This window comes from Falco punctatus (assembly GCF_963210335.1).
Source record: "Falco punctatus genome assembly, chromosome: 8".
Classification (NCBI taxonomy): domain Eukaryota; kingdom Metazoa; phylum Chordata; class Aves; order Falconiformes; family Falconidae; genus Falco; species Falco punctatus.
In genome coordinates this window covers 58,761,217-58,788,252 of record NC_137588.1, presented here as the reverse complement: position 1 = coordinate 58,788,252, position 27,036 = coordinate 58,761,217, and the positions used below count along the sequence as shown (strand labels likewise).

General features: G+C 54.1%; 1 protein-coding gene across 2 annotated transcripts; it reads right to left on the bottom strand.

Moving 5' to 3' along the window:
* Window positions 1–394: 394 nt before the first annotated feature.
* On the bottom strand, window positions 395–26,958 carry ARSI (arylsulfatase family member I). Of its 2 annotated transcripts, XM_080399397.1 has the most exons (3): window positions 5,417–26,958; window positions 3,118–4,281; window positions 395–1,463 (listed from the first exon to the last, which is right to left on the bottom strand). In XM_080399397.1, exons 1-3 carry the CDS (start codon window positions 5,734–5,736, stop codon window positions 1,439–1,441), a joined length of 1,509 nt encoding a protein of 502 aa, XP_080255523.1. In that variant the 5' UTR covers window positions 5,737–26,958; the 3' UTR covers window positions 395–1,438. The 2 variants fall into 2 exon arrangements, with proteins under 2 accessions (XP_080255523.1, XP_080255522.1); XM_080399396.1 differs by having other exon boundaries at window positions 395–4,281.
* Window positions 26,959–27,036: the final 78 nt, after the last annotated feature.

Genomic DNA, 27,036 nt, shown 5'->3' with positions numbered 1-27,036 from the left:
CCCAAGGGGCTTGAACTGTGTGAAAACATGGGAATTTGGCACATCGCTGCATTTTTCCCCACAGAGACCATTAATGAGCAGTGGTGGGATGGGGAGCTCATGCAGCAACCACCACCTTCCCAGCCAAGGCTCTGCACTTTCCAAACACCTGGAGATGTTCCTGCCTACTTTTCCTCTCTGTTTTCAGGGGCTTTCCTTCAACTGTTTCTTTTGTTAAAATTCAGAATGCAACATTTTATAATTAAAAAAAGGAAGAATGAAGATCCAACGCTATGGCTAGGCTGACTGCGTGAACCCGGCATCATCCCAGCACATCAGAAACTGGAAATGAAGCAAGACCAGATGAACCTTATCGTGGGGTTATTAGTAAAAATGAAGGGAGAAAAATCAAACATGTTTTCATGGAAATTTCCATTTTTGAAGGAAAAAAAAATAAAAGAAGGACTAAACTTGGATGCGTTTATATAAATATGGAAATGAAAGCTGTTTCCCAAGCCTTGTTGCCGCCCCATGGCCAGCCCCGCTCTCCCGCTCCCTCCAACACCAGTTCTCCCTTTGCCATGACTCATGCCTGAGCCCCCCACAGCCATCATCCCCTGCCCTCCTCTGGCTCCTTCTCTGCTTGCAGCAGCCTCCTCTTCTATCAGCAAAGCATTGCTTTATATTCAGCAACCAGTTGGCTTTGCCAAACGGCAGCCGGTGCCGCAGCCCCGCTGCCGACAGGCACGTTGGTGGCACGCATCCCGAGGAATCAAGCTGGCCGGTTGAGGTAGTTCGAGGATGTGCAGCACGCTTCTGGGGCTCGCCTGTGGGCTGGTCCCCATGGAGCAATGTGCTAAGGGAGTCGGGGATGGAGATGGAGCTGATGGAGGAGCTGGGTGCCCCTCTGAAACCTGTCCTTGATGCCACTGCCAGGGACATGCCTGTAGGGCTGCATGGGGCCGATGGGACAGTACGGTGATGGGCGTACGCAGAGCAGCTGGGACCAATGCACACACTGCCACGGTCTGGCTTTGCAAACTCCTTCCCACCTCTACAGCAAGAGGCCTCCTCTATTCTGCCTTGCTGTCAGCTTTTTTTTTTTCCTTTGTTTCTATAGAAAATCCCAATTCCCCCAAATAATCCAGCTAAGAGTAAGAAGAAAAAAATACACAAATGTGTCATTGCATTCTCTTCCCGTCCCCGTCCCTTTCTCACACACAGGGCTTGAAAGCACACTGAAAGGTATTCAGTGTGCACGCTGCCAATTGTCACATCTTTCAATGACAGATTTTAAATGAATGTTATTTTGCAAGGGAGAGAGAGAGAGAGAGAGGGAGAAAAAAAAAAAAAAAAAAAGAAAGCCCACACTGCTCATCCAAGAGCTGACAAGTCCTAACGGGCCTCATTTTCCAGAGACAAAAATAACTATTTTCAAAATTCACAGCAGGGCCTTCGCCTACACACGCTGCACCAAGAGAAACCTGTGGGGAGAAATGTAAAACACATTGTGTAAATGGAAATGCACCATGCATCCAAAATGCTTTTAAAGCTATTTACCCTCTTTCATCCTCGCCAGCTCTCCTCTGAGCACAAGCACGCACGCTCACACCCCGCCGAAGGCACGGGGGCATGGCGCTTTGCTGGCTGCCCCGGCTCCCAAGCTGCCTGGCCCCCAGCAATCTCATGGGCTGGCTCCCCATGGTAGGTGGATGATGGGGAGTTGGTTCCCCCTGCTACTTGCATGCTGGTGGGAGAGCGGTGCCCATCTGCAGCGAGGGGACATGGTGCGGCGCTGGCAGGTGGGAGTCATTCCCGTAACCCCCCCTCCCCAGCTTCGAAGTCCTGCAGCAACAGAGCAGAACATCAGCTTCTGCAGAGACCTTCTTGAGATCTTCCTACCGCTCCAGGTTCAGCAGCAGGGATGTGGGGACGGGGACAGCCCCAGCACTGGGAAGGAGCAGTTGGGGGGTGGGGGGTGGGTGGATGCATAGAATGCATGGAGAGGAACGTGGGTGCCTACAGCCATGCACATGGGAGGTCTGGCCAGGCAGAACTATGGAGGAAAGGATCTGCTGGGTGGCTGACCCACATGAAGTCCACCAGAGCTTGGATCAAACCTGCGTCCCAAATGTGGGTCTGTAGAAAATTATCTGTCCTCTGAGTGCACCCAACCACTTCTCCATAAGCCATAGTTCCTCACCGGGGCTGCTCCCGGCCCCCCAAGCCAGTGGAGAGGAGAAGCCATGGCTCCACATGAGGCCCCTGTAGCAGCAACCTGAGTCCAGCCATGGCAGTCTCAGGTCTGACATCCAAGGTCAGGAACCCATCCTTCCACAAAGAAGTAAAATAGGGAAACGCCACAGTCTTGGGTTTGGGGGAGGCCCTCAAGTTCCCAGAGCAAAAGCAAAGAAGACAGCTGCCTGGCAGCAGGCCGAAAGTCAGGAGCATGTACATACAGGGAAATGAGGAGGGACAACCTGCAGGCAGAGCCACTGAGGCTGGCCAGCCCCTCTGCATCACCACCCCAGGGTCCCGCGCTTCCTCTGCCGCTGCACTGGCCAACACTCAGAGCTTGCAAATGCCTGCAGAGTCCTTGAGAAAAGGGCCTCCCTTTCCAGAAGGGGCTGTGCATGGGACATCCCAGCTCAGCAGACTTGTGCACCACCGCCAAGCAGCACGGCTGAGCCCACACTGCCTTTCCTTGCCCACTGGGATCACCTCCCTGTAGCCACCGGTCCAGCCAGAGAGAAGGATTCTGGAGTGAACACCGGAGCAAGAGAAAGCAAGAGAGTGCTGGCCATCTCCCTGTCCATCCCTCTTCCACACTCCCATCCCGCGGCACTGCCGTCTGGAGCTCCACCCTGGCCAGGCTGGGTCAGTGCTGGGGGATTCTCTTGTCAGATGCGGTTGGACATGAGCCTGGTGTTCAGCTTGCGGAAGAAAGAGCGCAGCTTGCAGATCTTGCACTTCTTCTTTTTGTTCCTACTTTTCAGGGGCTCCCCACCACCTTCCCACTCCTCCACATCATCCTCGCTGGCCCAAGGTCCCCAGGCACCACCGTTGAAGTCCGGATGAGCCCGGGGGTTCTCCGCAGGGTACCGCACCGGGATGGCCGTTCGGTTGTAGTGCACCAACCTCATCAGGAGGGTCCTGACCACATCTGGGCGCTGGTCCGAGAGGTCATAGCGCTCGTAGGGGTCAGCGGTGATGTTGAAGAGCCACAAGGACTTCCTCAGGCCATCGGTGAGACGTTCCAGGTTCCACCAGCTCCCTGGGAAATTGGTCAGGGTCTGCGGTGGGATCCAGTCACTGTATCCCGGGTCACCAGTAAGAAGCTTCCACTCCCCAACACGGATGGAGGCTTGCACGGCCGTGTTCCATATGCCAAAGCCGTCCTCCAAGGAGCCGTACTTGGCATGGTTATACAGGGGGTCGATGTTGTGCAGGATTTCAGTTCGCGGTGACTCCTTGCCCTCACTGATGGCAGGCCAGACGTTGTAGCCATCCAAGCCTGGGACGTTGCTCAGGTTGCCCCTGGCCAGGCTGACCAGAGTTGGGTACCAGTCCGTGATGTGAACCAGTGCCCAGCTAGTCCGGCGCTTGCGCTTGATCAGGGGACTGTGGACAAAACCAATGCCACGGACTCCTCCTTCCCAGTACGTCCCTTTACGGCCCCGTAGTGGCCAGTTGCTTCCCCCGGAGAAGGTTTGCCCGCCGTTGTCAGTGGAGAATACGATCACGCTGTTGTCGTAATAACCGTACTTCTTGAGGGCCCAGGTGATGTTCTTCACCGCCTCGTCCATGCATGTCACCATGGCAGCATACTTGCGGCGAGCGACGTTGCCCATGGAGCGGTAGCGGTAGATGTACTCCTTGGGTGACTGCAGAGGTGTGTGGACTGCTTGGAAGGCCACATAGATGAAGATGGGCTCCTTGGGGCTGTGGGATGCCAGGATCTTGCTGACACGCTGGGCATAGAGGAAGGTGGAGTACTTCCCACTCTGGTCCCAAGCCACGTCCTCGCCTTCGTGCAGGTCATAGCCACAGACACCCGGCCCGTCGCAGTTGTCGTAGGTGTAGTAGTCCACATTGCCCGTCAGGGAGCCCAGGAAGGTGTCAAAGCCCCGACGGGTGGGCAGGCACTCCTTCTTGTAGAAGCCAAGGTGCCACTTGCCTACCATGTGTGTGGAGTAACCGGCTTCCTGCAGCTTCTGTGGCAGGGTGACCTGGTCGAGGGGCAGGCAGTTGGGCTGCCGAGGGCGGATAATGGAGTGCTGCAGCCCCGTGTGGATCTGGTACCTGCCAGGGAAGAGTCAGGAGGAATCAATGGCAATGAGAAGCTGTGCTGGGTGGGAATGCGATGGCACTTTATGTGCTGGAGACCCCAAATGCATGCAGATCTCCGTGTCACCTGACCCAACCCCATGGAGCAAGCTCTGCGGCAGGGACAGGGAGCTCCTCATCCACCCAAAAGTACCAAAAGCAGATGCAAAAAAAAAAGAGGGGGCTCAGCAGACATGTCAAAAGCACGCTGGTCTGCTCTCGCCGGATGCCACCAGCAGCCATCCCCACTCCTGCCAGCCCAGGGGAGGTGGCTGGGCTCTGTCAGGGCTGGGCAGCACAAGCAAGAGTTGCACAGCAATCCCTGTGGGTTTGCAGTGCCCCACCTGGGTGCCTGTGCACCCCTGTCCCCCCTTGCTTTGTGTACCCCTAAGATTCCTGGGACCCCTCTAGAGCCATCAGGAGGGAAGAGGGGCTTTTGCCTGGACCCTGGTGGGCTCCACCACACTCAGGCATTAGGTACCACATCCAGGGACCTCCCTGGGGCCCACTCCTCAGAAGAGGACAATCTGATGAGATCTGCCTCCTACGGTGAGTGCTGAGCTCCCAGCACTGCTCCAGGGAAAGCCCCATCTGTCCCAGGAGGCAGAAGGGCCCAGAATAAGGGGAGACCTGACTGTGCCACATGGGGAGGGTGCCAGACCAGCATCCAGCTTGCCCTGGCCAGTGCAGCACCGAACACGCAATCAGGAAGAGCATGGTCTAAAGGACTCATAGATGCAGGGGAGGATCATCCTTTGACCTCACAGCCCAGCAGCAAACCCCAAGGGCCAGTGTAACAGAGGCACAGGACAGCTCCTTGCCCAGAACTAAAGGACCTCGTGGCCAGAGACCACCTTATCCCAAAGAAATGTATGTTGCCCAATGGCATCCGCATTTTTGGCCTTGCCATGTGCCGCTATTTATTCCATGCAAAAATCAACCGTTTACCCGGGAAGCCTTCTAGAGAAAGGCAGCAAGATGCTTTTCTCTGGAGGATCTCCACCATCTGCCAATGCACAGGGGCATCTGTCTAGCAGCAATCCGGGGGTAAGCCCCACAGAGCTGAGGAAGGGACAGAAGGGGGGACGTGAGTGGGCAGGCACTGGCTTACCTGCCGGTTATCAGCTGGCTCCGGGACGGGGTGCAGATGGGCTGGATGTAGTAGTTCTCCAGCTTAACACCCTCCGCTGCCAGCCTGTCCAGCGTTGGCGTCTGGATATCTGAGCCGTGATACCCGACGTCATGGTAGCCCTGGTCATCAGTCAGAATGAAGATGATGTGGGGCGGCCTGGTGAATGCAGGAGGCAGCGATTTCTCCATGGGGTCCGTGGCCACATCAGCCACCAAACTGGGCTTCATCCAGTCCCAGGATAAATAGCCAAAGCTGAGCAGGCTGACGAGCGAGAAGCCCGTGAGGGCATAAACGGCCATCCCGAGCACGCTGCGCTGCCTGCAAAGGGAGCTACTGTCCCGGCATCGTCTCAGAGCCACGGAAACAGGGTCTCCCCCTCCTCCGGGAGAGCCCCCCCAACCTAGGGGATGGCCCCCAAAACCCCTGCAGCCAGTTTTGCAGGAGCAGCTCCCATGAAGGCACACTCGTGTGCACACAAAGAACTTAATCTGCCGGGGCTGGGTTGCCTTCAGTCAAAAGAAAATAACCCTCGCGCCGCTCCAATCAAACACATCTGCACGGCAGGACGGGCTCCTCGCAGTGATTAACGGCAGCCCCAGAGCTGCTCACCAAGCGTCCCGAGCACTAGAAACACTTCCTGGCTTCCTGGCGTTTTCGCGCTGGCGTTATTTCTTTATGAAGAACCCCATAAAAACCTCACCAGAGAAAGTAGCTGGATTCTCCTTGGCTCCAGCCCTCTGCCTGCCCAGCTATCCAGATAGCTCGCTCAGGATATGATCCCTTTCTTTAAAGTCCTGCAGAAGAGGGTGCTAAAGTTCAAGCCCAGTGGTGCCGAGCTCTCCTCCTCACTCTCCCGGGAAGAGCCGCCCTCTCCTTTTCCCACCCTCTGCTCCAAGGCAGAGTCCCAACATCTGCCCGGGACGTGGGCTAAGCTGCCAGGTTTATGGGGAGCCGCAGGCTCAGCCCCTCCCAGCGCAGCAGCTCCAGGAAAAAGCTGGGAAGCCCTGGAGTGTGCAGGGTCCTAAGCGTGGTATTCCCTGAGCTGCTGGCACTTCCCTCCCCACTTGCCCCAAGACGCCTGATGCATGGGCCATGGCCACGGTGGGATGCTCAGCTGAAGCCCCCACAGTGTCCAGCCATGGAGGGCAGTGGGAAGGTCTGGGACCCCAGGAGGGATTGCTGGGGCCAGCTGCCTGCGCTACCAGAATCACCATCCAAATAAATCCTGGGCAAAGGGAAATTGCAAAAACTTGTTGGGACACTCCCAGTGTTGAGTAAAACCACCCAGGGGCATGCAGAGCACTGCAGAGTGAGGCGAGTGCTGCTGCACCCATTTTCCAAGTGGGGAAACTGAGGCAGAGAGGGATCATTCTTACTGGCCATGGCCACAGCTAGCCAGTGGCAAGGTTTGATGTGAATTAGAGATCTCTGCCAGCTCAAGGGTACTGGTCTGAGCCTGGGGTACTGGAACAAGGGGCCAGGTCAGTGCCCTGATGTTTCAGGGGAGCTTTTGGGACAGACGGGTGATGCTCCTGTGTAATCCCTTTTGCAGGGCCAGTGTTCGTCAGGCACCAGGAAGCCGTCGCGCCTAGCACGCATCTCACCCCCTCAACTTTTCCCAGGGCAGGACTTGGCCCAGCAGGGGGGATTTTGGTAGCACAAACTCATCCACGTTTACCCACTCTTGACAGAGCCGGGAGCTGAGCCCTGCAGCTCTTTGCACTGTATCAGTGGGGACCCAGGTGGTCCCAGCAGACAGGGCACCCCGACACAGCCCCCCCAGCCTGCCACCCTGCCTGCCTTTAGGACTGCACGGCTGCAGCAGCGGGGGCTCGCTGGAGGCTTTGGGAGGTCTCTGCCTGCACTTAGGCAAGGGCTGGCTCAGAGAAGCAGCTCAGCCAGGTGGCTCCTGGCCCCCTGCCCTGGACTGCCCGCCTTGTCCCCAGCCCAAGGCTCCTCTCTGCATCCCCTCTCCTGGATCCCCTCCTCTAGGTCCCCTCTTAAGGCTCCCCCCACACCCTGCCCAGGCGCTGCCCTTCCCCTGATGCCTCCAGCCCCCTTGTGCCCCACACCTCCCCACTGCCCCACGCCAGCCTGCCCCATGGGAGCCCAAGCGCTGTGGAGGAGTGGGCAGGAGGGAGCACACGGTTCCTCCTCACTCCCAGGGACAGGGGTGACTCTAGGAAAGGCAGAGGGAGGGTGGGCTTCTCCCTCCTGGCTTTAGACACAAGCACGGGGGACATGGACAAGGACAGGGACAGAGAGAGAGCATGTTTCAGGCAGGATGCAGGGGGTTGCAGGAGTGCAGGGAGGGATGGGGGGGACAGGAGCAGGAGGCAGGGATGGATAACTGTTTTCTGTGCCTTTCCCTGCTGGCAGAAACCCCTGCTTGCTTGAAGGAGCGTGGCAGGGCTGGGTCAAGCCCTTCAACAAGGTTTGATTAATCCCTGGTTGTTTATCAGTCATTTCTTCCGCCCGTTTCTCTTCTCCTTTCCCCTCACTCCTTCCCACTACTCACCTGCCTCCTGTGTGTCTCCTTCTCCTCCCCTTTAATTCTGTTCAAGTCTTTAGTTTTGGACAATTCTCTCCTCTTGGAAAAATCTGGACCTGACTTAAGGGGAACAGAAGTAGGGGGTGGTTCGGGACACCCAAATCCTGGACCCTCTGTGCTCCTCTGTGGTTGTTGATGGACCTCTGCAGCCCAGGGAGACCTCTCTGTGCCCCCCTTGAGCTACCTGGGGCTGTAGGGCTCCCCAAGCATCCCGACCTGTGGCCACATACACATGGCTCCATGCACACCTTGGACCAGAGACAGAATTATCACCAGGGGTTACAATCACAGCTCTTTCCAAATAATAAATGATAGTCAGTTTGGGTGAATATTACAGATTAGAGAGGAAATTGGAGATGTCAGGGCTGAGATGCAGCAGCGAAAGTATTTTAAGGCGGCACAGACTGCTAATAAACTGTGCCTTGTTTGGGGCTGGAGGATTGAGCGAGGCGAGAGGTGCAGGAGGGGGCAGCAGAAGAGATGTTCGGCTGCAGGAATGGGGCTGGACTCCACCTCTGAGGAGCAAAAGCAGAGCTGAGCACCTCCTGGGTGCACAGATTTGCTGCTGCAGTGGCTTTTGCAGCCACATGGTGGGTCGCATCCTGCTCACGCTTTAAGATGAGGAAGCAAGGGCTGGGAGAGTCACACTGAATTTAAGCTTCTGTCAATAGCCAGAGCTCAGAGGGTTGAAAGGAGGGAAGGAGGTGGCAGCAGGGACATGGGGAAGGGACCTCCTGTGCCCAGCCAGAACAGCTGGCTCAGGGAAATCAGCAGTAGGTCCTAACTGGCCCTGGGTCTGGGGAGGAAACAGTGGGATTAACTCAGCTCAAGGAGCTTTTCCAAGAGCCAAAGGGCGAATAAAGAGTGAATTTGTTGGCAGTGACCCTGCTCTGAAGGTTCAGGGACAGCTGGCTGGGTCCCAGCAGCACATGGACACCTCCTGGGAAAGAGAGATGCACAGCCTGGGTTCTTCTCCAGGAAACTATAAAAAAGGTGAAAAGCTGCGAGGGATATGGGGAAACCACTCTAGATCCCAGGAGAAACAGTGTGCAATGGGACCCTCAAACCAGCCCTGCTGAAATCATCTGACAGGGAGGCAGGAGGTAGGAGCAGCTGGGAGGGAGGAGGAGGAGGAGGAGGAGGAGGAGGAGGAAGAGGAAGAAATGACAATTCTGGAATTTCAGGGTCAGGACAATTTAAGCCGGCTGCACGGCTGCTCTGAGGGTGATTAATGCATCACAAGGTCTAGGGATGGAAAAAGTACTCAGGGCCTGCAGCCACCCCCCCAACCACTCTTAATTCAAGGCAGTCACTTGTCGAGCCTCACTCAAAGATGTCTCAAGAGCCAGGAGCTTCCTTGGAGAGCTCCAGCACATTGCACAACAGGGAGGTTTCCCCTGGCAGCCGGCCTGGCCATGGATGCTGAGCCAGCCGACGGCCCCTGCCTGCTTCGGTCCTGCTTCTGCCCAGGCGAGGACAGCCCTGCTCCTCCCCGTCGCAGCAGCTGTTGCGACAAAAGATATTGGATATCCCTCCCAGCCTGATCCGTGGGGGTTTTACCAGTTCAAGGTGATGTGGAGCCCCACCGGGTGAGCTGGGTGCTGGCTGCGGGGCTGGCAGCAGCTCCGTGGGCAGAGCATCACCCACCCACACCCCAGCTCAGCACCTCCACATGCCTGTTGGACCCTTCCCAGCTGGGACCAAGCTCCCCACACTGAGAAATCACACAGTAGCCAGGGCAAAGCCATCAGCCAAAGCCTAATACACTCCTTTTTGGTGTTTTTCAGCCCAGTGGCATGACCTGCAAGGCAGCAAACCCCGACCAGTGCCTGGGCCAGGTCCCTCCAAGTCCCTGCAGCTGGCACAGCTCCTGGCATTTGCACAGCTGGTTCTCTAACCAAATATTTGAATATTACCTCTTTTTTTATTATTATTAATTTTATGTGGCCTGGGGCAAGAACGAAAATAAACACAGTCCTTCCTGCTTTTTTCTCCCCACCACCCCCCGGCTCCGGCCGCACTTGCGTTTTGGCTCCGACAGCGCTCGCTGCAAACGGGGTTATGCAAACAGGCTCCGCATATTTCTCAGCGCCTGCGAGCTGCCATGAGGGCCACATAGCAAAGTTTAAAACTAAGCTTCAAATCTTTTTTTTTTTTTTTCCCCTTTTTCTTTATTTTTTAACCCTTCCTGGGGCCGGAGCCCCTTCAGCCCTCAATACTGCCTTTCTCTCACCATCAATGGGGCATTATGGCAGGGGAATTATTGAAAGCAGAACTCCCAGGCTTTACAATGGGAGCTCTGTGCAAGGCAAATATTGCACAATCTGTTTGCACGCCGCCGGCTTGGTGCCCTTCCCCCTCAGCAGCCCTGCTCACGCCTCAGCCTCCGGCCTGCCGAAACGGGACCTTAAAAATAAAAAATATGAAAGGTTTTTAATAAGTCCCCTCTCTCCTTCTTCAGAGCAAGACATTTGACCTAACAGGGCATCGGGGAGCTGAGCCCAGCCTCGAAAAAACACAGCGTGTTGCTCTCGCCTCTTAGATGTTTAAGGGTTTCCGCTTTCCCCAGCCAACGTGTGATGCATTTACTTTTTTATTGGCACGATGAAAGAGCCTAGGCAAGTCTGGAAAAGAAGGGAGCAGTCCCAGGAATGGAGAGAGCTTGTTATTTTGTCTAGAAGGGGAAAAAAAGGCTGAGAGGAGGGGGTGGTCAGGTAGTTCGTGGGGAGGGAAGGAAGGAGGCTGGAGGCATCGCTGGTCCCAAGCCCAGCAGAGGATGAGACTGGAGGTGAACGACTCTCCATTGGCTTTGGAAGCCTTCAGGAGGTCCTGGCTGTCCTGCTCGCAGCCCAGGGATGGATCATGGTGCTTTCCTGGTCTTCCTCTGCCATACACGCTCTTTGCCCCCCTGGTGCCTTATCCTCCAGGGATATCCCCAGGGACCGTCTCCCCTCCCTGGTGCACAGCAGGCAGGCAGCATTTCTCCCAGGCAGCACTGTGACCTGCCTCCTCCCCACCAGCCCCCAGAATCGCATTTTCCCACTCCAAGACTTCATTTTCCCCACCCCAAGCCCAGCACCTCCTTGCCTCTGGCCGCATGGACCCTGTGGGTAGAAGCTGATTTTCTAGCAGCAACCGCTGTGGTGAGACCTTGACCAGATTACAGGGACGGGGCTTGGTTTGGGGGAACTCAGAGGTTTTTGAACACACCATAATTTGCTCTCTGGAAGCTGAAGCCAGGGGAGGAGAAAACAGCAAATCTGCATCAGTTCTTGCTTATGCAACCCTCATCATTGTTAAAGGAACGAGGAGCGTTGCAGCAGCAGCCATGACATAGGGTGCCAAAGCCACAGGGGTAGCGCATTATGGGGGCAGAGAGGAAAGCATCAGCTGTCCCTCTGACAAGGGCTCGGCAGCACTGGTGGATGTTGTTCTTGGAGCCAAACGGCCTTTTTATTCAGTACCCTGCCCGTCTTTCATGCCATTTGCACAGTTGAAAATAATCATCATCATCAAAACGCACTTAAAAGCCGTAGCACAATATTGGAGTCTTTCCTAATGTAAACCATAGCCTCTAACAACACATGTTCGGCTTGGCCAGGGCTTGTTCCTGATCAAAACACTGATGCTCCCCTTCTTCCTCTCCCAGTCACACAGCACCAGCAAAATATGAAACACAAGCCCTAAGTATGAGCAGTTCATCTCTTAGGCTAAGGAATTTTTCTTCCGTTTTTGGTCACTGATGATAAAACTCAATGATTCTGCAAATTCTCTCGTGAAACAACTTCTACGCCTTCCTGCTCACATTTGTTTTCCTCCTTCCCCTTCATTCAGGAGACTTCAGTCCATCAGTTCCCCTTCCTTCATATAATATTCCTCCCCTCGCCTTTCCCCACCTCCCGGGAAACTGCAGCTCACCGCCTTCTCCTCTCCTCTCTCTAACGACTGGTGTGCTTGCTTTGAAGAACTGGAGAGGAGCCCATGGGTTTGGCACCGCTCCTTTCTTCCCATGCCTTATGGCAAGCTTTCCACGGCGCCTGGGTGCTCTCCCTCCTCATCCTGCCCCCCCCCCCCTTCCCAAACCCAAAATCCAGCCCCCCCTGGAAGCAAGGCACTCCCCGCTGCAGCCGCTGCAGTTTCCCAGTAGAGCCCTGGGGCTCGCGTGATGGCTGGCAGTCTGGCTGGAGAGTTCCCAGCTGATGTGAACCAGGGACGCATTGGGATGTGGATCCCCACAGTATTCGGGGAGGATGTCAGGAGAAGAAACTTGAGTCTGGCTTTGCAGGCAGGATGGGCTGGAGGCAAGGAATCTGCCTGCATGTGGCAGCGTTTAATGGAAAGCTAGAGAGCACACTGGGCAGATGGGTTTGCGCCCAGTCCCATCAGGCTCCCATGGCTCAACCTCCTGGTGAGGACACTGCTCTGCCCCCAACACACATACACACCTTCCAGAAGGACCAACCTTTGCTTAAAATAAAAATTTATAAAAAAAGAGTCAGCGGTACCCTGGCCTCTGAGGGTTCTCTTTGAAGCAGACAAGAATGTCCCAAGGTGGTGGAAGGAAGGATTTAAGCATTTAGCATGGCTGGTTTCTGGCAGTGCTGCCGTGTGACCCTGACATTGGCTTCCCCATCTTATTGATTTTGGACTCCCCCACCTTCATTCATCACACGATTTATCATGGGATACACAGAAACTCCTCAATCCTCAAAGTATGCAGCCTCACCCGGGCTGGGGAAGAAAGAGCAATTCTTCCCAGCACCCGCCTGGCAAACCACCCTCCATCCCATAGCCACACCGGGCTGCACCCTGGCACCTTCAGTAGAGCCCCCAGGCAGGTGAGGGCTGTTCCCCCCCTCACATGAGACAAGCGCCATCACTGCCCCCAGGGAGGCTGCTCCCCTGGGAGCAGCTACGGCAGGCAGGTGCCCAGGAATTCAGCATGCTCCTGGGTCCATGGGAGCAGCCCCAGCCCCTCCACCTCCTCCTAACGCCCCGCCGGGGGTCCTGGGTTCCCTCCCAAGCCACAGCACTGTGGGGGACTGGCCACCCCCTCCCCAGGGCTGGGCAGCCTCCTGGCTCCTGTCTGCCCTTCGCTTCCATCTCCCCTTTCAGGTGCAACCTCTTCAAAGGCAGCCAGTGGGTTTTGGCTGGCAGGAGATGCGACGGCCAGCGGGCAGGATGCCTGCCCAGAGCTCTGCCTGCCACCCCGAGCCAAAGCAGGAGCAGGAGGAGGATGAAGCCCAGCGCTCCCCAGCTTGGCTCGGCTGCCTGCCCCGGACAAGGAGCCCTTTCTCACCGGGGCAGCTCGCGGCAGGGCAGGGCAGGATGGCCTGAGCACCCTGCTTGTTTATAACCCCGGTTCAGCACAAGGAAAACACACCTGCCCGCGCCAGCCGGGCTCGCACCTGTAACCCATTAGAGCGAACAGCCGCCTGTTTACCCAGGACATGTTTCCTTAGCACCCTGGGGGGCTGGCACAGAGGGGCTGCTTCTCCCCCAGCACCAAGGGTTGTTTTCCATTTTGGCAGGAGAGGAAGGCGGAAAGCTCAGGAGGGGCATTTCAAAGGGTTTTGCATCAAGGCTGGCCACAACCGAGCCGCTGGAGCAGGAAGAGGGCAGGGAGCGCTGCTGGGCAGACCCCGGGCGCCTGTGGCTCTCCACTGCCCACCCTGTCCCGCAGGCAGCGGCAAGCCCTGGGCATGGGTGCTGGCAGCACCCGCTCCCACCGTCTCAAAAGGTCTCTGTTCTGCTGAGCGCTGGCTGGGGAGCAGTTCAGAACAGGCAAAGAGCCCAATTAGACACTGCATTACTTAATACAAAAGGTATCAATAATCCAGCAGGAGAGATGAGAGCTCCCTCTCGTCAAGGATGCCAAAAGCACAAATTGCCTTCTTGTAAGAGAAAGGCTTAATTTCCATAGAACATGACAGATTAAAGCGCGAGTGGGTGGGTCCACTCTTATTCATCAGCCTTCACTGCTAACAGGAGAGGGTGTGCTGCCTCCTTTGAAGTTTCTTCGAAGGCCCAGGGTGCCCACAGACGTATTAGCAGGGTGGAAAGAAAGATACGAAGGGATGGAGCTTTGAACGCTCACTTTCCCTTCTGCCCTGGGTTTGTAATGCATCAGCCTTGTTGCTGCTATTGCTTCCCAAGATGAGTCAAACCAGAAGGTCCTTGTTTAAACCCAGAGACCTGTCTGACTTCTGGACTTAAACCAGCAGAAAAGAGGTCCAGGATGACCATGCTGCTCCACCAGTCGTGCCCAAAGCCTGCCAGAGCTTCCTTTCCTAGTTGTGTAATGAGCTTCATCAGCGGAGAAATCTAGGAATAAACTTCAGAGCTTGGATTCCTCCCTCCCATCTGGGAAACAGAGCAAAATCATAACAAGAAAAAATAGTTTGTCAGCCGAGTTGACTGAGGAGCACACTGGAGTATTTCCCTCGAATGGAAAACTCCAGGAGTGATTCTTTGGGGGCAACACATTGCATCTGCAGCTCAGCTCTCCAGGGTGAGATCGATACATGGAAATAACTTCATTTCAAAGCAGAGGGGCCTGGAGCAGCCTCCTGTCAGAGCCATGGGTCAGGACGAGCCGTATTTACTCCATCGCAGGCAGCTGCCCACCAGGCACCAGAAAAACCACCAGATCAAGCAAAGAAACGTGGTTACCCAAACAGAAAGCATCACACCCAGCACTGGGGGACCTTGCTCGGAAACATGGCCACCAAGCAGCAGAAATGTGGGGAAGGGGTTGGAAGACGCTGGAAGCAAAGTCCTGAGCTGGTGCTGGGAGCTGGAGCTGAGCCATGGCATGTGCACCAGGACTCCAGTCGCACGCAAGGACAGCAGATAAATGTGCTCCGCAGACAGCGGATCTGGAGCGCCGTCCCCGTATTTCAAGCCCACCCATTACCATCGAGGGTTTTCTGCTCTCAGTTGCAGGCATAACTTACAGGGTGGTTGTTGGGAGGCTTAAAGTACCTATATCAATACTGCAGAGGGTGATTCATGATTATCTGCAGTAATCCAGAAGCTATACAAAATTGCTAATAATAGGTCTTCAAAACCGACATTTTAGTCAAGATAAAAAATGACTGGAACAAAATCCAATCATGCTTTGCTGAAACTATAAATGGAAAGGTATAACCCATATTCAGCTCCCCTAAACACCAAGCTAAACAAAAGCAGGGGATGTAGATCAGCCCCAGGATCCAAGTTAAAGCTTGGGGGTTGAGATCCCACCCTGGGAGAAGCTGATTCTCAAACAGGCTGAAAGCAGCTCCCAGTGCACTGGATGCCATAGGACTGGCTTAAATCTGGGATGACAGGGGGGATTTAGGAAGGGGGAGCATGAACACGGATTATGTAGCTGCCCTGACAGCACATGACAGGCTGTGGGCTGGCAACCACAGTGCTGCCAGAGCCAAGCCTCCAGCTGTGGCGATGCGGATGTGGGGCCCAGCAGGGTTCATGGTCCTGCCGAACACCATTTATTTAATGCTGCTGCGCGATCCGATGCACAGTTGCTAGGTGACCAGAGCTCAGGGCTGCACGGATAATGTGGGAACAGCTGTGCGGGTCAGCCCTGGTCCAGGTCCTCAGCATCAGGTCTCTGGGACACATCAGGATGTGGCTCCATCTCCAGGGAGTGGCATGAAGGATGGGACAAATATGGAGCTTGTCTGGGGGGATGCTGAGCATGGCTGGAGAGCCCGGCTGGGTCCATGCTGTCCTGCCCCGCAGCCCAAGATCTCTGCAGGCAGGGAGGGCACAGAGCCTTTCCCAGCCCCAGGTCCCAAAACTCCCTCTCCCTTGCAGTTCCCACACTCCTCCTGCCTCCAAATGCCTGCTTACCCTGTTGGGAAATCTCTTCTCACCCCGTCTGACTTGCACTGTTTCATCTGCCTACGGATCGGATAAGCTGATAAAATGTGCTGAACGCACCAAACGGAGCCTGTTCCCTCCATCCGCTCCCTGCCGCTGGCTCATCCAAACCAGAGCCACCGCATCCAAGGCCTTGAAAATCTCTTTTGCCATTAACACTGCAACACAGAGCAGCGTTTGCACGGCCAAAGTCAACATGAAATTTGCAAGGATTTTTGTGGTATTGAGGGCAACTTAACGACTGAAGCCCAAGGCAGATTTACTGTCACAATTTTCACCGAGGACTGTAAAATTCAGTGTGTTGCAAGCTGGTCATTAACATTGGCTTAAGGCTTTCACAGTTCTGGCTTGGGAAGTGGCAGCAAACATTTCTGCATGTTGCTGTGGGGCTACAGGTAAGCATGGGATCAGCTCTTCCCCACCAAACCCCATGGCCCCCTTGGTTTTGCCATAACCAGCCCCTCTTCCATCTTCACTGCCCTTCTCACGCCTCCCTCAGGGAGGTCTTTACAGTGAGTCCCAGGTGGGCAAGGAAAAATGGGGTTTAACCCCCTGGCAGCTCCTGGGAGCCTGACAGAGAAAGAGTCTTTCTTGCTTTTTTCCCTACCAAATCATGAGGCACTTCATACTGACCACTTAAATGAAACCAGACTGTTTAGTCCCAGCGATTACTCATAAGCAGCATCTAATTACTTCTAGTATTTAAAGAGAAAATAGAGGAATCTCCCTGGAATATAAACTCGGTGAAGAAGCTGCAGCTGCAAGAGGAGAGGCTGTTACCCGGGCACACACCCTCCTCCATATCACACTGCACAGCCGCACCCCACATCCCTGGCTCACGGGCACCCCGCAAAGCACCCAGGGGTGCAATCGTCCCTTTCTCTCCTCATACTTCTATCCATAGCAGCATAAGAAACAGAAGGGAGTGAGGGGATTTGCAAATATACACCCCAATATACCACATCCGTACATGCACTGGTGCGCACGTACGCTCCTGCAACAGAATGAGGGGTAAAACAAAGCCACGCTCCGTGGGAAAACAGCGGCTGGCTCTCCGGCCAGGCAGCCTGTCCTTCCCAGGGAGGCACGGCCAGCTCTCCCCGCCCGACGGTCTGCTTTCATCAGCAGATAAGATCAGAGGTTGGCAGAGCCACCCTCCTGTCTGATGCACTGCAGGCTCTTCCCATCCCAGTGACAGATGAAGTTTACAAGGGAGCTGGCTGGAGCTCCCGGCCGGAGATGCCGTCAAGCCCACACCCACTGCCCTCGCCTCCTGGGACTGGGGGAGGATGAGACTCCAGCTTGGAAACCTCCCAGAACACTTTAATCTTCTGTCTTGGACAGTGCCTCGAGCGGCTGTTCAGAAATGCGGGTTGTCCCTCTAGAAGCAGAATTGCAAAGATCATCTTGCGAGAAGCCCCATGCTCGCTGCCCACACAGTGCGGCAGGGGGATGCTGCAGACTGGGAGGCAGGCAGGAGAGGGAAGAGGCAGCGGGGACCACTGCTTTTCCCCAGGGAGGAAAGCCACAGGGGTCAGGAGCTGCAACAGATTCCCCATGAGGCCAGAACACAACAGGCAGCCCAAATGCACGGGCACGGAGGAGCCTGCAGCCTGTGCTGTGTGACATGGCCAGGGTGACCACTCGCCGACACCCTAAGGATGTCCCGGGCAGCCGAGGAGGAGCAGGAGCATCTTTCCTGCTTCGTACCGCTCCCAGGTGGTGCAGATGCTCCCACAGAACCCTTTGCAGTGGCAACAAGCTGCCTCCATCGAGCTTTGCCTGAGTTTGGGTGGCTCCTCCAGCAACCCCTGTCCTCGAGCCCCCAGCATCGTTGGAGCAGCAGGAGGTCATGCTGCCAGCTGGCCACGCAGCTCCCCAGTGATCACAAAGGGCAGTTACTGAGCAGCTCTCCATTTTTCCACAATTACTCTAAAACGTGGGTTTCACATTAGACCACCAACACGGAGCAAGGGCGAGGTTTCTTTCCCCGCCTGCTACAGAGATTTTGGGGAGTTCCCCCCTCTTTTGGCAACAGGAACAGCTTGCCGATGCCAGCACTGATGCTAACTAAATCTAGGCTGAAATAATAAGTCCCCAGCTCCTCAGTACCAGCATCCCACTTCCAGCCAGCACTCTCTCCCATCCAAGACTTCAGCAAGGACTTTCCAAGAGCCTCTGGTTGCCCAGCCCTGCTTAGCCTCCAAGGGGGACTGCTGTCCTCTGCTAGCTGGGGACATCTCTGGGTTTGTCCAGGGCCACCGCAGCACAGGATGGGACTTTGTCACCCTCTTGTGGCTTACAAGGGCTGGCAGGCTTGCTGTGGCTTTGAGGTGGCCACATCCAGGACCCCTGCTCCAGGGAAGGCAGGGGAGTGCCTGCAGCCTGCTCCACACTCCAGCACCCCTGCTTTGGCTTTTGCTCTCAGGGGCTTTGGAGAGGCTCTTCATCCCCAGAGGGTCAGCTCTCCCAGCTCTCCTGCCCTAGGAGTCGTGTGTCTCGAGAGCAATTTCTTGCCCATCTGGTTCAACACTGGCCAAGGAAGAGTTTCCCTCGATCGGGATGCCCCTGCTCTTCTTGTGCTCCCAGAAAGCCACTGAAAGCATCTGCGAGTCATTCAGATTGGGTTGCTTTAAGGCACTCCCTCCTTCCCAGTTTAGGTGGCTGGAAATCTCCCACCCAACTCCCAACCCACCCAAATCTCAGCTAGGAAATTAAGTCATACCAGCCTCTAAGACAGAGGGAGATTCATTCAGCTTTATCTGAAAGCCATTTCAAGTATGTCCAGATTCCTAATGAAACTTGGAAGAAAACCCAGAGATTAATAACAGTGCAGGGCTTTTATGGATAATGGTTTTTTTCTGTTTCCAAGAGAAACATATATATGTGCTTTGGTGGAATCGCTGAGTACATTTCTTGGCAGAAAAGCTAAAATAAATCCCTTTACTGCAAAAACCCTCGAGCAAGATAAGGCAAGAATCTGTTTGTAATTCCTGTGTATTGTTGTCATACACGGATAAACAGGCATCGTTGGCCATGCTGTCCCCTCAGCAAGGCAGTGAGGACAGGGACTAACACTGCTGCAGGAGCCCATCTCTGCTGTCCACATCGGCGCAGCTCCAAGCTTGGTCCTCTCCCATGTTACTTGTATGCAAGTGCGTGTGTACATGTTGTTCTTGTGTGAAACTTGAGCTTTTCTGGTACATCAAAGTCACATCCATCTGGAAAATGTGGCTGGAGCCAGAGTGGAGCTGCGTCCCACACCAGCAGAGGCAGAGTGCTCCACAGCCTGGCTGGGAAGCCCAGGAGGTGACAGGTTTGGCTACCAGGAGCACAAGCTTTCCATCCCGCCCACTCCCTTGTCTGGCAGGGACCAAGCAGAGTAGTCAGGTAATGGCTCAAAGGTGGTTCACCGAGTGCCTGCTCAGAGGACATCTGTTGGAAGAAGGGTTCGCCGGAGTCAAGAAGACGCTCAATATGAGTTATGCATCTTGCTCAACTTTATTAGTTTCTAACACTACTTATACAGAACCGATACACATGCATATTCGTAAAGCAGAAATATAATTGGTTAGTAGTCTCTAAATGCGCGCGGTTCTCACACCCCTAATTATCATGACTAAAATAAGCATTCTATCCATGTAGCTAATTGTGTTGCTGTGCTGCAGCCTTGTAGTTTGTTACTCCCTATCTTCCCGTACCGGTCCCTGTCTTTCTTGGCCCTGCACCTGCTTTCCCAGCAGCTGCAGCTTGTTACAGCCACGGCCTGTTGGCACAACATAATTACTCGGTCTCAGGATTCAAGAATAGCTCAGGGCTACCTTTCCTGTTAACTTCAGCACAGCAACTGCAGTACAATTCTGATTACGGGCCTATTCTAATACCAGGCCTGGATTGTGCAGATCTTCAGAGATTCTATGGCCACGCTTCTGCAGCCATTCTTCTACAGACATCCTTGTGCTGGGAGGAATGGGGCATCACCCACTGCTCTGCTTGAGTTGGCTCCCACACCACACACATGTTGTATCCCCTCAGAGCAAAATCCCCCATCATGAGAGGGAAAGCCACCTCGAAACAAACCCAGAGGGAGCGATGTCATCTGCCTGCGCTGGGTGAATCACCTCTCCTGCTGTGGCTGCCTGTCCCAGACAGGGCCATGGCGTTCGGCCTGCAGCCAGCCAGGCTGGCTTGGCATTCATGCTTTTGGACGATGAGGATGCTTAAGCAGGACCATTGCCCCAGACTTGGCTGCTCGTGCTGCAAACATGAGGAAGGGCTGGCGCCACCATGACATGAGGCAAGGTTTGTGCTGCCGAACAAGGGTAGACCCTCGTGGGGTATCACGTCGCTTGCAGGGTCTACCTTCAACCCGCAGCTGCTTGGCCAAGGGCTGCAGGTCATGGGGAAGTGGTGCTCTTCACAACCCTCCTCCTTCTGAGGCAAAACATCTAACAAGCAGGCTCTCCATGACTGCCCAGAGCGCTAATGCATCTGGCATCTGTCCACTCCCCTCCCTTAACCACTGTGACTTTTTCCATCTTCATAAGCAGGGAAAGCAATCACCATAACGAACGTCTCTAAAGCTCTCACCACGGCACTCGGGATGTGCTAAACGAAATAAACACACATCAAGAGCCCATTAATGGCACTCTCCCCGTGCCCAGCAGCCACAGTCAGGCAGGAGGGGGACCAAGAAGGGATGTTAATGTACAAAGCAGAAACCCTTGAAAAGAGAGAGCTGAATTACTACCTATTTTTTTCCTATTTTTTCCCCTGTTTTCAGATCACTGCATCTTCACCACTGGCACACAGCTGTGCCCACACCAGGACAGTGCTAGTAGGGGAGAGCAGTGGTACGTGCTGTGCACAGTGACACTCCTCGTGGTGTACCCTCCCCTGGGTGACCCATTGTGCCCAGCCATCCTGCCCTGGCAAGCTTGCCTCTCTTTCCCAGCCTCCCAGACACAACGCACAGGGGGATTTTGGAGCAAACTGGCTGGCCAAGAGTGGCAGTTATTGTCAAGGACTGTGGGGAAGAGACCTCTGGCTGGAGAGCAAATGCTCCAGGTCTGGTGGGAGCATGAGCAGGAGCCAGCTGTCCCAGGGTGAATTTATAGGATACAGCCATGCCAGTGGGACAGCTCACTGCTGAAAATCAAGGGGGTTTTCCTCTTCTCTCAGGCTCATATTGGGCCACTTAACCAGGAGCAAGAGTTTTGTTCTGGTCAGAACTGAGCCAAGAAATTTCAGGGTGCTGGAAAGGCACAAGCCACGGTGCAGGTCTATGGCTTGACCCCAGCACGAGCAGCCCCTGCCTCTTCCTGCTCCCTCCTTCCCCTCCTTTTCCTGCTGCGTAGCTTTTGACTTAAAGCAGCAAAGGATGCCCGACAGGAGAAAAATAATACCCCAGAGCTCTGGCTTGATGAATGCCAACACAGCCCCCTTCCCCTCTCCTCCCAGGTAGAGCTGCTGAAATCTGGATAAACACAGTGGAGCTGTTGTGGCTGTTGGTGTTGGCCATGCTGCGTTGTGAGGCTGCCAGGCCTTTTAACAGGGATACGCTTACAAACGAGAGTGAGAGCCTGGGGGAAAGCAGGGCTGGGATGGGGGCTGATTAATAATAACAGCCCTTCTGCTCGCTGCATTGATGTGTATTAGATCTACTACCAAAAAAATGAGAAATTAAATGGCTTAATGCTACTAGCTCTTCAGTGCCAGCGCTGAATAACTGCCACGCTAGTAGACACACAGGCAGTTATACACTTCCAATCTAAATTGTTAAAATTAAGCATATTGCAACCAAATTTTAATGTCACGTCTTCTGCTCGTTGGAGTTCTCAAATCTGTTCTTTCAGCTACCAAAATTAAAAGACTGCTTTATATTCTGCAGGCTTAGAGGTGACTTTTTTTCCCCACAATTAATTAGTTTGAAACTAACAGGGCTAAGTCACTATAAGTTTCAGTGATGGAGCTGTTGGGATATGTCTGTATATATTATTTTTTTTTCCACTTCCGAGCTGCTCCTTCTTATCTGGCAGCAGGCTGCCAGCGAGTGAGTCAATATTATTCAATGCCTGCCTGACAGCTTAGGTGAAATGATCTGACAACCACAAGCAAAGCCCCAGCAGCAAGTGGCCACATCACAGAAACCCCCTTCAGCCTTGGCTCTGTGGATCTGTTCCAGCTGTGGGGCCAAGGAGAAGGCAGGCGTGGGGACACAGCCCAGCTTTCCAGAGGGTCCAAAGGCTAAGCTGGAAGTGGTGGGGAGGGCTGTGCTGCACTGGGTTGGGTTCTCTCAACCCTGTTCTTCCACCTTGTGCGGAAATCCTATAAATGTAACACGGGAATTGAGTGTGATTTATAACCCCCACGTCCCCAAAGGCAGCATGGACCAGATGTTTCAAAGCTAGCTGCTGGTTTTGTCACTGGTAAAGAAGCACTGTGGGCTGGATTTTGCCTCCACAAATGCAGCTGGTTAATTGATTAATATGACTTGAACACCCAAGGCCCTGGAGGACACCTGCCACCAGGCTGGCATGGATGCCTAAACAACCCTAACCTTATTTGCAAAATTGTAGGCAGAAAGCTGCCCAAGCGAGGCTGAGCCACAGCAGGGCCATGTACACAAAACAATGCCATGATTCATCCGAGATTGCCATAACCCATCGCATTTCATCAGGATGCTGTGGCATTTAAAATGGCATTTCCTCCCATCTGCTGTGCATTAGCAGACAAAGAAAAAGGAGGAGGGGGAGAGAGAACAGCAAAACAAAGGGGGGAGAAAAAATGGGAATCCTGAGTCAGTTTGTTCGCAAAGCCCCTCCTTGTCCTTGCAAAGCCCGAGCCCACCCCGCCAGGCAGAGGGTAGGGAAACTGGCTTTGTCTCCAGCACTGCCCGGGGCCTGGCTGCAGCCCAGGACACGTTCCCCGGGAGGTGGTGAGAGATGCTGATATCAGCGGTGACTCAAACCCCCACAGAGCAGCACCTGGCAACCCTCCCTCCACACTCCCAGAGCTGCCAAACCAGGGGCACCAGTGAACAAATCCCCCCAGGCTAACCACTGTGGTGGCTTTACTTTTCCTTGGTCATTTCCTCTTCTCCATCTCTCCTCAGATTTTTCTCTGCTTCCTTGCTTCCTTCCCTGCCTCATCTTCCCTTGGAAATGAGAACCCCTTCCTCTGTCCCTATGTCTCCCTTCAGCGCTCACCTCTCCTCTCTCTGCCTGTGCTCCCACCTCCTCTCCCCACTGTCCCTTAACACCTTTCATCTCCATCCATCTCTTGCACACCCCCTGCTCTGACCCATCCCCACCTCTCCTGATACATCCCCTGCTCCGCTCAGCCCAGGTGGCACCCCCGGGGCACTTTTCAGGAGTGAGAAAGCTCGAAGCCCTCTTGGCTGGGCACTCAGAGCAGAGAAATTCAACTCAGCTTCTGAACTGGGCCATGAAGATTATCCTCCTAAATATGGCTTGCACTCTCAGCTGACAGTCTGGCTTGTGAGACACATCAGAGTTACCTGCTGGGGGTAACAAGGGTCCTGTCTGAATAATGGGCCATATATGATTTATTTAAAGAACAGCGTGCTCATGTTTATCTGAGGAGACCTTCATTGTTGACTTGAGGATGCACTAAATCCTTGAATGGGTGAAATAGGGAGTGTGCTAGTTGTCCAGGCATGAGATACGTTAATGTTGTTATCTTGAAGATATACTAGGTCCTTGAATGGGAATGTGCTAATTGTCCAGGTGCGAGATATGTTAATGAGTTCCCGGAACGTTAATGAATAGACATGAGTGACTTGTATAAAGAGGGGGCTGAAAGGTTCCCTTGGTGTGCATGACTTTGGTGGAGCGATCCCCCATGCACCCAGCGCTGCCGAATAAAGATAACCTCCGCTCACTCGAATATTGGTGACTTGATTCTTTCAATCATGTCCCTGGCCACCCATTGCACCCCTTGGCTGAGGGATCCTGCCCTGGAGCTGAGGCAGAAGGAGAACACGCCTGCAGCTCACGCTCTGGCTGGTATCAGCAGCCACAAAATGGGTCAGGCAAGGAGCTGCACCACCTGAGAAGCAGGCAGAGCACCTCTTCTGTTGTCCCTGGTCCACCACTGTGGTGTAACACCAGCAGCCGGAGGCAGAAATTTCCTTGGACAAACAGCCTGGGATCCTCCCATACCTAGACCCCACAGGTACCACCCTGCCATCCCTATGGATTTCAAAGTCGCTTCTTTCTGCGACCCCACAACAGGCATAAGCAACTCCACAGGCACCAAACAAAAAGGTCGGACCACGACGGGAGATGTCCCCCCCCCACACTGCTACAACACATGATATGCCGGAAGCTTATGGGTGGACAAAAACATTAAACTGAAGCTTGCAGAGCAGCAGTGTCCCTGCAAGCCCAAGGGTCCAGCAGATATGCCTAGAGGCTGTCAGCTCCCATTGGGCACAGTGGAGGAAGGACAGCACTCTCCAGCCTGCACGCACACTCCTTGAACCCGGGTTTGGCCCAGACACAAGCAGTCATTCAGAACAGAATAGGTGTGGACAAGTTTGACCCCAAGCAATCACGAAAGAGCATGTGAAAGCGGCAGCGAGCAAAGCTCTCAGCTTGTATGGCTGAGGGCAGGGATGGGGCTGTGCGGTTATTAGCAGTCTGAGCTGAGCTGGCTGCTCAATTACAGCTGTTTTATCCCCTGTCTGGATTTGAAACAGCTTCCTCCAATCTCTTCATGACTCAGTATCTTGGCATGGAGAACACATACCCGAGAGGTTAGCTTTTGAAATCCACCAGGGACATTTCACCTTCCTAAAATAAAGAGTGGGCAAAATATTTTCAACCTCCCTCAAAAAAATGCACACACACAAAAAATCACTCCTTAATAAGTGTATGTTGTTGGGTCTCAGCTGGCTTTGGGCTGGGGTAGATTTTCCTATTTATAATCATGCAGCTGTACTCTGACTGAATAGCTCTATTTATTATTTGGCATGTTTACTAACCACCTCAAATACCTTCTCTACCTGTAATTGTGGTGCAGCATACATGTTTGGTTTTTTTCAGATTTCTTCATTCAAGTGGGTTGTGTTACTCCCAGGCCCCGCACTGTGGTTTGCTAAGGGTATCCATGGTCTGAGGGAATGAAGCTTTGGACTCAAGTGACCCTGAACTGTAGCAGACCTACGAAGAGAGGGGAAAATGGAGTCAATTTTTCAAGCCATTTGTCCATGGGCACTCAGGGCTTTAACATACTCTATTTGCTTCTCTTGAGAGCAGTTTCTCCTGAATGCGTTTCCTCCCATCTATGCTCATCAATCTTCTTCACGTCCATGTTTTACTGAAATTGGTCAAAGCCAAACCCTTTATGCTTTCTAGTGTGTGCAAGTCCTGAGCCATTGTAGAGGAGAGGCCTTAAAATGCAGCAGAGCAGGGGCTTGTCGGACTTCTGGTACCCTAACGCTAGGGGAAACTAACGCACTCGGTTTCCCCATGCACCCTGTAAAGCATCATCCCTGGCCATGGAGAGAACAGAGAGCTCTGGAAAAGCTAGCCTTGTGGAAGACTCCCAGCCCAGACGCAGCACACTGCCGCCATTCCCTGCAGGACTTCGCTCCCTTCTGCCTGTAACATGAGCTGATGGGTCTGCCTGTATTACCCCACCTCTGAGAGCAGTCAGTATTCACCTGCCTTTCTCTCTCTGCTGGCATCCTCATGATTTGCAAATCTGCTCACCGATCTCCCAGCCCTCCTCCAGCATGTCCCATCCACCCTGCTTTCTGACCAACCTAAACAGTGCTATTGCAATTCCATGCACTACATAGGGCTCCTTTAATGGTACCACATTTGTTTAGAGAGCTTCATCGCCCAGGAGAGACCCTTAGCTTCTTTTTGCCTGAGGCCTGGGCAGCACCTCCTGTAATCACCAGGCTCCTGGTGGGATCAGAGAGAGATAGGGGCAGGGGAGGGTTGGTTCCATGTTAAGATTTGGGGGGTTTTTTGATAATCAAGGCAAACTAAGCACTTCCTGGAGGTGTAAAACCATTCCAGACCACATCAAAGTAGATTCAAATCTGTTCATCAATCTGTCTGCAGCAGGCAGCGCCCATTGTGTTGTGGACCACAGGGGCTGTATTTCCACCCAACTGCATTTTCAGAGGTGGGTGAAGTCAGCTTCCCGAGGCTGTGCCCCAGGCTGCCTGTCCACTCAGCCCTGGTCCACAGCCTCCTTGGGAGACAACCTTCACTGCTCTCTGCCCTCTCACCCTTATTCTCTGATTAGGAGAACCAGGTCTCCAAACCACACCACCAGCCAATCAGACCTTGTACCTCAGGTTGTCTCAGAGCAGTAGCAGTCTCCCTGGGCCAGCCGCCCCATCACGGCGTGTGCTGTGACCACGTTTACACCCAGCATCAATGACCGTTTGTGCAGGGGGAGGTCAGTCCCAGAAAGGACTAGCCAGGTCTGCATTTCATTTACAGGAGCTGTAAAACTGCCACCTGGCCACTGGCTTTACAGCTTTGGATGATGCTGGTGTCAAAGACATTTGGTGCACGAGCCAGATGGAGCCCTGCCAGTTTTTATATTTATATCTTGCCTATAAATACAAATAAAGGGTCTGTATTTTGAGTGAGCGACAGGCGCACCACGGACATTATTAAACCTTCCAAAAATAAACTTCTGCCAAAGTGAAGGGAGCCAGATTTTTCCTGGAAAGTATCAGCATGGGGCCGGGGGTGGTAACGGCACAGCCCCTCTGCCCCCGGGGCCCCTCTCCAACAGCTGCTCTGCATCAGCAGCTTCTTCTTCCCCCTCACCATTTGCTTGTTTTAGCCCCAAAAATGCCTCAGCAGCTCCTCAGAGCATCTTGATGTCCACTCAACAGTAAACCAGCCCTGAGGATTCATCTCTGGAGCACTGTACGAGCAAGGCCTCCATCTTCACGGCTGGAAAACTGAATGGATGTTACTGAACTATCACCGCCCTGCCCACCCGCCGTCGGTCAGCGGCCTGCCCCCCTCGCTGCCTCTCTCTTCGCCCCCGTTTCCCACCGGGGAGGGTGTAACGGATCCCGGGCCCAGGCACGGCCCACCACGAGGTCACCACGCCGCCCCGCACCACATTTCCCAGAGGGCCGCGCGGCGGAAGCGGAAGTGAC

What these genes read in the sequence shown, in the direction of transcription:
- ARSI (XM_080399396.1), bottom strand. Translation starts at nt 5,736, where the DNA reads ATGGCCGTTTATGCCCTCACGGGCTTCTCGCTCGTCAGCCTGCTCAGC. An exon ending in AGCCAGCTGATAACCGGCAG is followed by an intron (nt 4,282 to 5,416) that starts GTAAGCCAGTGC and finishes CTTCCCTGGCAG; the next exon opens with GTACCAGATCCACACGGGGC.